The following is an 11,064-nucleotide window of genomic DNA, read 5'->3' on the forward strand; positions in this document are numbered from 1 at the left end:
TTCAAATGTTTGTTTCACTTTTATTTGCAATAGAGAGATGCAAAATGCATCAAAAATACATTTCAATATGAAATCAAATAGGCGGGATACTGGTAATGACTAAAGACAAAGCTTCCTTAGTTCCTCTCCGCAGTCCATGAAAGGGAAAGCACGGCCAGGCCTGAAAACCAGACCATGCAGTGTGTGTCCTTTGGTGCACCTCTGAGGAAGCATTCCAGGTGATTCTGCTGTCCTTTGTGCCTTCCTGCTCAAGCCCTTATTGCTTCTTTTTGCTTTCCTTCTTGCTTCTCAGCTGAGCAGCACTTGCCTTGGGTTTCTTCACCATCTCCCACGTCTTAGACTCAAAACCCTCTGAGTCCTGCAAGAAGCAATTGGGAAACAGTCAGGGAACTTTCTAACAACTGGCTGACAGCTGCTTTGGGAGCTCAAGTCACCTGACCGAGCAGCTTTGGGAGACCAGCACAGGAAATTGCCTTCCTGACCTCAGGGCACATTAGAAACTCCACATCTGTCAAGTTCCCAAAAAACCCATGCAAACCAGAGCCTAAAGTCCTCTCTAGCAAGACAGTTCCCTCCCAGCCGACTGCCTGAGCATTCCTATCAATCTCACACAGCGCTACTTACTGCCTTTGGGGACTTGAAAGCTGGCAGGATAATGGCCAGCACACATAGGAGCTGGAAAAGGGCTCCAAACAAGAGTCCGTAGCACAGCATGTTCTCCAATATCGTGGGCTCAGGGATCTCAAGTGGTGAGAAATGCAGTTCAGCAGCCATAGCGCAGACAGCTGCTGCTCCACTGCTCTCACAGAGGCTGCGTGCTGTAAGGGGGGAAAAAGGCATCATTAGTCTCAGGCACTGCAATGGGGTTACTTCCTGCGAGCAAACATTTCCAGGCTGACTTAGAGAGGTGCTGGGAAGATATCCAGGGCCTACTGACCCGAGAACAAAGAGGGACAGCAAACTTGCATTTCAGTTGCCTTTGCCCGCCTGCCTAGGAAAAGAGCCCTCAGCATTCAGTACTGCTGCACTTGCAGGTGGGGGGAAGAGAAGCAAGAGAGGACGGGTGGACGTCAAATAAGGGAAGAGCTTAACAGACAAGAATAAACCTATCCCTGAGCTCCATCACACATGCGTGACCACTACCTTATTAATATTAATACCAATATTATTCACAGAATTAAAGTTTCCCATGTTCACGTACCTGGTTGTGGACGTGTTTGCTGTCTTGCTGCTGCTGTGCTCTACAACGCCAGACACAGAAATAAAGTGCGCAGAAAGCTGATCTGTTGAAGACAGAGGAGTGAGCTGTGCTTAACCAACACTGCTTCAGCACACGCTTACAGTAAGGCACACCTACCTTACAATGGCCACGCAGGAAGCTCCAGACACAGCTCCGGACTGTTTCCATGAAGCCCAATTGCATTTCACAGCCACTCACGCTCTGCTCCTCGACAATCTGCAACAGAGAAGTCACAAGATGCAAATCCCATCCATCGGAGATGTCACAGACCTCTGCACTCATGAAGCAGCACTCATGTCATTGGGTGAGAAAGCAGACGTGTGCTTACCGAGTGAGCGCTGTTTGCTGCCATCTGCTGGTAGGACCCCACCTAACTCTAAGTACGAACAGTAACCTATGCCTAACTCTAAAACAGGAACAGAAACCTACACCTAACACTAAAACATGAACAGTAACCTACAACTAGCTCTAAAACAGGAACAATCATCTACTAACACTAAAACGTGAACAATAACCTACTCCTAACTAAAAAACGCAAACAATAACCTACTCCTAAAACTACAACTAAACTTAACACTAAAATCCACAATAGAAATAGGGTTAAGATGGAACCGGGGGCCTGCAGAGGTCTCAAAGGAGGAGCTGATGTTAAATGAAGCCACCCGGCTAATGCCGGGGGCGGGGGCCACGCAGACGGTAAGGAGCCCAGCGCCTGGACCAGCGATGGCGGAGCTGAGATGGTAAGGATGTGGGGCCTGGCACGGTGGTGTGGTGCCAGGCCAGCTGTGCCACAGGCGGATCCACCTCCATGGGCTCATCTGGAGGTGGATCCACCTCCATGGGCTCATCTGGAGGTGGATCCACCTCCATGGGTTCATCTGGAGGTAGATCCACCTCCATGGGCTCCTCTGGAGGTGGATCCACCTCCATGGGTTCCACGGAGGTGGTCATGCAGCTGGTCCAGGCGCGATGGGAACGGGCTCGCTTGCCTGTCTGCCACCTGATGGTCATGGTGGGCCCCCTCCTCCTCCTCTTCGACCCTGCAGTCCCCGGCTCCATCTTCCCACCTAAATTGTGGGAATCCTCCAGCCTTGCTCTCTTGGCTTCCGACATGGCTGTCAACGTCCAGAGCTCTCAGAGGCGAGTGCGTTGCGTGGGGCAACGGTGACCAAGGTGACCAAGGTGACATGGCCAGGGTTCTAACATGGCGGCCACACTGCTGGCACTGGCGTTCCACATGGTATGAGGAGGGGGCTGGAGGACAGGGCACGGCACGGGAGCCAGAAGGGTAATTATAGGCAAGTCAGCCTCACCTCTGTCCCAGGGAAGGTGATGGAACAGCTTGTGCTGGATGCCATCTCCAGACAGCTGGGTGATATGGAGGCTATCAGGAGTACTCAGCATGGGTTCACCAAGGGGAGGTCGTGCTCGACCAACCTGGTCGCCTTTTATGAAGATGTCACTAGCTGGGTGGACAGGGGGAGGGCGGTAGATGTAGTCTACCTTGATTTCAGTAAGGCTTTTGATACTGTCCCCCATGACATCCTTATAAAGCTGAGGAAGTATGGGATAGATGAGTGGACAGTGAAGTGGGTTGAGAATTGGCTGACTGGCAGAGTGCAGAGGGTTGTCATTGCCGGTGTGGTGTCTGGCTGGAGGCGTGTAACTAGCAGCGTCCCCCAGGAGTCTGTACTGGGTCTGGTCTTGTTAAACATCATCAGCGACCTTGATGAGGGGATAGTGACCACCCTCAGCAAGTTTGCTGATGACACGAAGTTGGGAGGATTGGCTGACATGCCTGAAGGCTGTCCTGACATTCAGCGAGACCTGGACAGGCTGGAGAGCTGGGCAGTAAGAAACCAGATGAGGTTTAGCAAAAGCAAGTGTAGAGTCTTGCACCTAGGGAGGAATAATTACATGCACCGGTACAGGCTGGGGGAAGACCTGCTGGAGAGGAGCTCTGCTGAGAGGGACCTGGGCGTCCTGGTGGACAACAGATTGACCATGAGCCAGCAGTGTGCCCTTGTAGCCAAGAAGGCCAATGGCATCCTGGGGTGCATTAAAAAGAGCGTGTCCAGCAGGTCAAAGGAGGTGATCCTCCCCCTCTACTCTGCCCTATTAATGCCTCATCTGGAATATTGTGTCCAGTTCTGGGCTCCCCAGTACAAAAAAGACAGGGATCTCTTGGAGAGAGTCCAGCGGAGGGCCATGAAGATGGTGAAGGGCCTGGAGCATCTCCCCTATTAAGAAAGGAAATGCCTTGTCCAGAAGCAAGCAGTGGGCTGGAGAGGGCACCAAAACGAAACCCTGCTTGCACCTTTCCCTCTCCTCATTCCACATGCTGACATTTATTTTAAGAGCAAAAACAAGACTACAGTGAAGAAAGCTCCAGAACAACTCAGCTACTTTATTCACCCCCTTCTCTTTCCACTACAGAAGATTCTCAGAAAACCTCCAAGAGCCACCTTACTGCTCTGCTGACCCTTCTCTGGGATGCATCAGTGCGCTCAGAAATGACTGAGAGCAACACATGCACACAGACACACAGCAGATCCCTACACAACCACTTCTCCACTAGGAAACAGCATCAAAAAGCAGCTGGTGGGAAGAGTAGAAGTGGAAAGCGGGCATGGTGAGAGAAGTGCTTTGGGCAGCAAGGAAAGGCCATCTGAAGCTCCTGGGTTAAGTCCCTTCTGCAGAGGGTGTCGGTGATGCCGTCTCCTTTGCAAATTCTTCCTGCATGGGGAGAAGCATTGGTCTCCCTCATCCCTGGGCTCTCCAGCATTTTGAGGGTCTCTCCTGCTGGGGGTTTTCCCATGAGAAATGAGGCACCAGCCTTGAGAGAAACTCTTCCTGCAGGAGATGCACTCCTAGTAGCTACCTGTCCTGTGGACTGCAATGTTTAATGAGGACTGAGCTTTGCATGAAGTTCTTCTGGGAGTGTGAGGAGCTCTCTGCTAGGCACAAAGCCCTTCTCACACTCAAGGCTTCCTGCCATTTCAGCTCACTGGTGCAGACATTCTGGTAACACAGCAGATGGGATTCTCTGAGGGAGAGAAAAGACAAGTTCCCAGGCATCTCCCTGCATGCAGGCCTGGCCAAAATGTTCTAAAATGTCCGACAGAAGCTATGGTCTCTCTCCTGTGTGCATATGCTGGTGCAGCTTCAATTCAGAACTCCCTTTGAAGCTCTTACCACACTCAGGACACTCTCAGGGTCTCTTTTTCCTATGGATGCTCTGATGCAGCGTCAGCTCAGAACGCCTTTTAAAGCTCTTCCCACACTCAGGACACTTATAGGGTCGCTCTCCTGTGTGCATGCACTGGTGCATCTTCAATTCAGAACGCCTTTTGAAGCGTTCTCAGGACATTTATAGGGTTTCTCTCCTGTATGGATGCTCTGGTGGCGCTTCAAATGTGAACTGCTTATGAAGCTCTTCCCACACTCAGAGCACTTGCAGGGTCTCTCTCCTGTGTGGATGCGCTGGTGGAGCTTCAAATTAGAACTGCTTATGAAGCTCTTCTCACACTCAGAGCACTTATATGGTCTCTCTCCTGTGTGGACACGCTGGTGCACCTTCAGTTCAGAGCTGCTTTTGAAGTTCTTCCCACACTCAGAGCACTTGCAGGGTCTCTCTCCTGTGTGAATACGATGGTGGATGGTGAGGCTGGAACTGTTTTTGAAGCTCTTCCCACACTCAAGGCACTTGTACAGTCTCTCTCTTCTGTGGATACACTGGTGGGAAGTGAGGCTCCCACTGTCCGTAAAAGTCTTTCCACACTCAGAGCACTTGCAGGGTCTCTCTCCTGTGTACATGCACTGCTGGCCAGTGGGGTGGAGTCTCCATTTCATGCTCTCTGCAGAATCACAGATCTCATAATGCCTCTTTGCTGAGTGCGTGCACTGGTGGCTAGTGATGCTGGAATCCAGTTTAAAGCTTTTCTCACACTCAGTGCATGGATTCTGCTTTTTCATCTGGCACACATCCTTGCTCCTGGTTTCCTTAGGCTGCTTTGGACCTATGTTGGAGTCCACTGGGTTCCTCAGTGTCATTCCCAGACGCTTTCCCAGGGGCTTCTTGATGTGCTCACCCTGACCTTGCTGCAGGACTTCCTGGACATCCCTTCTGATTTCTTCCACAGAGATGTGATTCCGCTGCATTTCCGCTACACAATTTCTCTGCGGAACCTCCTTTGTATTTTTGATCCCATCAGCTGCTGGATGACAGAGGAAATGCAGCAATAGCACACGGTGCCCAAAATAAAACACAGGCAGAGAAGGCTCTTACAGCCCCAACATTCCCCTTCCCTCCACCACCTCACCTGGGCTGAGGTCTCCTGGCATGGCCTCAGGGCTACGCACATCTGGGATCCAGGGGTCTTCCCCTCCTTCAAGCAGGGAGATCACCATGGGCTTGGGGGCTGGAAGTGGAGCTTCAGGGAGAGAAACAGGGAACAAGAGAGCATTTCCCTCATGCTGGCACAGTGCCTGTTCAACAGTTCCACTCTGTGCCCCTCCCCAAGGAGAAACCACCATTTAGGTCTAAATGACACTGTGCCTACAGCTTCCCTTGGAGCAAAGAATGTTTTGACATCTCTGAACATTGTGAAGGGATATTTTTTCTTTCAAATTAACTTTACAACAGCTTATTTGTTTTCTTACAGTCTACCAGTGGTCAAGGCATCAAAATGTTGATGGCAATTGCATGGAAAATCCTCAATTCCATAGCAGTAACCAGGGATTCATCTGTGAGCTGGAGCTGGTGGCACCAAGCAACACACAACACAAGGGCTGGTTTTCTCCCTCCTGGCTGATGCCTGCTTGCCAGCACTGACTCTGTGGCTTTGATCAGAGTGCCGTGCATACTAATCCCTTCTGAAACTCATGCTTTTCAGTATCTCCTTTCTTGCTGGCACTGTGGTGTGAGTCAATATGTAGCTGCATGGTGTTTATTCAAGGCCCGGCTTGCAGAGGCTCATTCTGCACAGCCAAAGGTGCCCTAACGAGGAGGAAAGGCAGACAAGCTCTCACCCAGCGAGGCCACACACTGGTATGTCTCCAACATCACGTCCCGGTAGAGCTCTCGTTGCACAGGGTCCAGCAGCGCCCACTCCTCCCTGCTGAAATACACGGCCACCTCCTCAAAGCTCACGGGCTCCTGCAAGCAAAGAGGCTCCTTGCTGGGAACAGCCAAGGCCCAGGCAAGCAGCTCGCACAGGACAGAACCTCACACCCCAGCTGCTTTTCTGTCCCCAGCACACACACGCTGGCTGAGGGCACCTCCCTCTACCCCTGCATTCACATCCCTGGCCCCTTGGCCTCTCCTGCCTGCTTCCCCAACCCCTACCTCAACTGGATGTGCTGCGGCCATTTGCTGCTCTCCTGCAGGCTGGGATGATCACGGCTGGAAGGCAGAAGTTGAACTGGAGCCTGCAGAGAGAAGAGAAATGGCAGGGGAGCTGTGAGGGAATGCAGCAGTCCCAGTCCCAGCTCGGCCCTTCTGCAGGGCACTGCCCAGCCTTGCAGAGGAAGACAATGAGCTGCAGCACAGGAAACAATCTGGCTCAAAGAGATGAACCGTCACAAAGCTGTCTCAGACTGGGAGGCTGAAACAACTGGTAGCTGACACTTAGTTCAACAGCTGAGACTGAGAGGGGACTTAAGACAAAGCACGGCAAGGAGGCAGTCATCTTACCCCAAAAGAGGGAGCAGCCCAAGTGCCCCTCCAGCTCTGCTGCACAGCAGCGGGCTGCACCACAGGACCTGCCCTCGAGCAGGGCTGTTTCTGCAGCTCACACCTGCACAGAGATCCCTTGCAGCTTGACATCAAGACTCCTTCTCAATACAGATCTTCTGTAAGACACCCGTGGTTACTTTGGAGCTTTCATGTATTCTCTAAGGTTCTGTCTTAGAGGGACTGTGCACGTATGATTCCTTCCACACAAAGCCTTGACCAAGCTTGGGACTAGGAGAGGATCCAGCCACATCCTAGCTCCTTACCTCTGTGGTCTGAAGACATGAGAAAAAAAAGGGGAACTACTCTGAGCCTCGTGACTCAATGGGAGGGCCTCCTGTAGGTGTGTGCGTAACCCTACCCTCCATGCAGTAAATAACCAAGTGTATCCAGCCACCTCCGATCCTGCTGTGTCACTGTTAAATCACTACAGCATATCCCTATTATATCAACAAATATAGTCCTGCTTCTCCCTTAGGAGTGTATGCTGTGTTTGGATCCACTTGTGACCAATGGGCAAAGTCTGCAGGATGGCAAGAAGGGAAACAAACCGATGACAAGAGACATGAAGCGCATCCCAGATTCTTCTGTGAATGTTCTCGTGGCAACTGCTGTAGTTGAGCGGAAAGCAGAGGTCACTGGGGCAGTAATAGGATGCAAAATGGGAAAGGTGTTATCAGCATCGTGTCGGGTTTGGAAGTGACATATGAAGCAAAGGAGAACTGCACCGGTCCTCCCAGAATCAAAAGCGACTGATATTCCACAATATTTCTGCTGCACTACGTGGTGCAAGTTGTGCAGGTAATGCTTATTCACACAATAAACGAAGACCTCCCTGAGCCGCCTACAATCCTTTAGGCCACACATCCTCCACCTGTAGGGTTTGGCTCCAAACAGATGCAAAACTGCACCCATAGCACTAATTAAAGGCACTGCCTCTACACAGTTAAGGCAAACAGAGGCAGCAGAATGACGGCTTATTGCCTGCCCTAGCTGCAGTTAAGGAAACTGAAGAGTGATACACGAGGAATGGGAAAGGGGAGTTTTATTTGAGGCCTGAGTGGTGAAGGAAGTTGAGGACATACAACAAGGACAGCCTGTGCCAACTGGGGGATCTTTTGATTGACTGCAAGCACGCCTAAAGGGGACGGCTACCCAGGAAAGAGATGCAGAAATACTGTTAGAAAATGGTATGGCCATTCAACCATCCAGCAGGAGGTGCAGAAAAGCACCTGGTTCATGGAAGAACACCGTGAATGCAGCCCCCAACACTCAAACACAGCAAGCCTGCTGGAGCACCACCTCCACAGATCCGTGAGGGAACACCTGGTGGCAAATGGATTAAATCCTCTGGCAGATGTCCGTACATCCTCTCAGGAGTGGAAGTAGCCCTGGGCTTGCTGAAATCAAGCAAGCCCTCAGAAAAGGGTTGGGAAAAGTACTCTGTAAAGGTGACTGATGTAGTTCTCAAAACCACCTACTGCTGATGTTACCTAAAAGTGGTGATGGCTCACATTCCTCAGGTAAGGAAGTGCAAAACGGCGAGGAGTCAACTGGATGGTTCACACTTCTCAAATAAATAGGATGGCTTACTTAAACACAACAATAAATCAACAAAACATCCAACCACATGGAGATTATTTTTCCATCTCCTGAGAAGAGAGAGTATCTGACAGCACTGCAGCCAAACCAGCCTGTGACGGTCACAGCCACCACCAGCCGATGCTGTGCTGGGAATTTTAACTGAACCGTGAAGGCAACTTATCGAATAGCAGCAGTGCTAAACAGAACAATTAAGGCAATAAACAACCACGTGGTTACAACAGCCTTGTTAAGCAGTTGTTAGAGCACTCCAGGACACCTGCATGATATCAATAAATTCATTCCTCCCTCCCTCTTCAGCCGAGCACGCAGACTGCGCTCACTGCCAGGGGACGCTCTCAGCACCGCGTGCCCTTTGCAGAAGGCACCTGGGCTGTGCTTTACTGACCTGCTGCTGCTCGGCCGTGTTCTCAACGCGTGCTCCAGTCAGCCCACAGGCTGCCAGCTTCTCATCGTCTGTTCCAGAGCCCAGTGCCGGAGCTGCTGCAGATGCTGAACGTGCTCAGGGCCCGCAGCTGTGTGCTCAAGGCATCTGCAGCTGCCGGGACAGCCTGAACAAAAGCCTTGCCAGGGGTTTGCACAACCCCAGCTGAGCCATCAGGCAAGCGCTCAGCAAACAAAAGGTAACGCCATTTCAAGGGTCGCCAGAGGAACGTGTTGCCTGCAGGGTCCCCGAAGAGAAGCTGGGGGCTGCCGGGGAGGAGGAGCAGGGCGAGTGCAAATTTCCACTTGGAGGCTTCACATTAAGACACTCCAAAGGAGGCATCGGGGGGTTTAAAGCTTCTGTCAATCCACGCGTGCAGAGCTGCAGAGCGAGGCCGTCTCGTGTCTCCCGTGGCCCAGAGGAAGAACTGCAGCCCCAGCTGCGCTGTGTTACAGAGATCCAACCGGGCGGCAGAGCACGCTGACCTCCTCTGCTCCCTTCCTCACTGTCCCAGCTCCCAGCCCGTTCCCGTGCCCCTCGGAGCCCAGCCCGGGCTGCATGAACTGCTGCCCTGGTTGCAGCCCGTCTGGGCCAGCAAACCTGCTGCGCTGAGCGGGAGCTGGAGCCGGGACCAGGGTCCCGCCTGGGGTACGGCAGTGCGGGTTCCGCCCCGTCCGGGGCCGCTCCCCGCTCCTCTCCCGGTGCTGCTGGCAGGGGGCAGGAAGCGTGCGCTCCTCTGCACGAGCCACGAAGGGCACCTACCTTGGGTGCGGAGCAGGCTGCTCCCAGCTCTGGTGCAGGTAGCCGGGCTCCTCGGAGTCGCGTAGAGCAGAGGACGCCGAGTGCCCTCAGCCCGGAGCTGGCTGCAGGACGGCCTTGGTGCACCTCCTGCCACCGCGGTGCTGCCCGGATGGCTTCCAGCCAGGCTCTCGCCTCTTCCGCACAGGCTCAGGAAGGCAGGAATTCCCGCAGCGAGCACGCCCCGAGCCGGCTGCCAGGCGCTCGGCAGTTTCACAGCTCGTTCTCATGGCACATCTGCACCCGGGGGAGGGGGGGAAGGGGGGAAGGGATGGGTGTTTGTGTTACGCTAATGAAGCATCGCTTTCTGCCGGCTCTCTTTGCTTCCTTCGGTGGGGACATTCGCACACCCCTGTGGTCAGGCATCTCTACCTTGCTGTCCTGGCGCTCCTTTCACTCCTCTCCCCCACGAGTATGTCCCAGCAAGAGGCAGTCTCCGGTACAGCAGCAGAGGACATTCTGTGTTGAACAGAACTCTTGCAATGGAACCGAGCTGTGGCTAGGAGCTTTACCCAGAAGCTGCTCTAAGAATACGACTTTCCCCAGATCCTTGTCTAAGGGTCCTAATAAGTCTTCTGTGCAGCGATACCTTGCGGTTCTGTGTGGGTTTGTGGTCCGTATGGCTGGCCATACCTACCCTTGAGTTGCACCGGGCAGTGTACTTGGGAGTGACCTCACTGGAAGGAAAGCAGTGTGCAAACTGCAATGGGAAAGTGCATTTAGGAAAGCAGGATATTGAGGTTCGTTTTCTGGTGGATATGGGTGCTTCTTACTACCCATAGATGGTTTTGTAACAGTAGTAGATGCTACTGCCCAACTAGAAAAGGTTTCCTTTTTTGGATTAATTAAACATAAGCTAAGAAAACAAGCAGGAATACAGAAATTCTTGTACCTGCCAGGTTACTCTGGCAAGAAATTGAATAAAACTGGAGCTAAGAGTGCAACGATATTGACTGATTAAAAACTGTAACTCTGGCTTTAACACAAACTGGGCAAAACAATGTTGTACCCCCAGGAGTTACAGCAGTCTCAAATATGATACACTTAGTGGTGTGGGCATCAGGGCCAAAAATGAAGCCCTAAATAGAAGTTAAAAGCAAGAGCTTGCCTAGTCAGGGTAAAGCGGTGCCCTTTGAGGGTATGGGACTGTAGGAGGATAAAAGAAATAATAGGTAACTTTTTGGAGTTTGGATTCCAATTTTGATAGCAAGTGCTGTAGTTTGGAACAAGACTTGAGGGCAAGTACTAGAATAGTTGAATGGATAC

The 11,064-nt window shown here is 52.1% G+C and overlaps 2 protein-coding genes across 5 annotated transcripts; both read right to left on the bottom strand.

The window, feature by feature from the left end:
- On the bottom strand, nucleotides 1-2,353 carry LOC107318551 (protein MANBAL-like). Of its 3 annotated transcripts, XM_085526765.1 has the most exons (5): nucleotides 1,569-2,101; nucleotides 1,358-1,456; nucleotides 1,202-1,241; nucleotides 625-818; nucleotides 1-358 (listed from the first exon to the last, which is right to left on the bottom strand). In XM_085526765.1, exons 1-5 carry the CDS (start codon nucleotides 1,590-1,592, stop codon nucleotides 257-259), a joined length of 459 nt encoding a protein of 152 aa, XP_085382891.1. In that variant the 5' UTR covers nucleotides 1,593-2,101; the 3' UTR covers nucleotides 1-256. The 3 variants fall into 3 exon arrangements, 2 of the variants coding, with proteins under 2 accessions (XP_085382891.1, XP_085382890.1); XM_085526764.1 differs by having other exon boundaries at nucleotides 1,358-2,101; XR_014938619.1 differs by lacking the exon at nucleotides 1-358 and having other exon boundaries at nucleotides 710-818; nucleotides 1,202-1,283; nucleotides 1,358-2,353.
- A 1,274-nt stretch (nucleotides 2,354-3,627) lies between these two features.
- LOC146754771 (zinc finger protein 34-like) lies at nucleotides 3,628-10,244 on the bottom strand. Of its 2 annotated transcripts, none has more exons than XM_085526763.1 (5): nucleotides 9,763-10,244; nucleotides 6,588-6,670; nucleotides 6,272-6,398; nucleotides 5,563-5,673; nucleotides 3,628-5,454 (listed from the first exon to the last, which is right to left on the bottom strand). In XM_085526763.1, the coding sequence occupies exons 2-5, from the start codon at nucleotides 6,609-6,611 to the stop codon at nucleotides 4,574-4,576; spliced, it is 1,143 nt and encodes a 380-aa protein (XP_085382889.1). In that variant the 5' UTR covers nucleotides 6,612-6,670; nucleotides 9,763-10,244; the 3' UTR covers nucleotides 3,628-4,573. The 2 variants fall into 2 exon arrangements, with proteins under 2 accessions (XP_085382889.1, XP_085382888.1); XM_085526762.1 differs by having other exon boundaries at nucleotides 3,628-5,457.
- Between the last annotated feature and the right edge of the window lie 820 nt (nucleotides 10,245-11,064).

The sequence above is a fragment of the Coturnix japonica genome, chromosome 38, assembly GCF_054131305.1.
Source record: "Coturnix japonica strain WE chromosome 38, WE-NBRP24, whole genome shotgun sequence".
Lineage (NCBI taxonomy): Eukaryota > Metazoa > Chordata > Aves > Galliformes > Phasianidae > Coturnix > Coturnix japonica.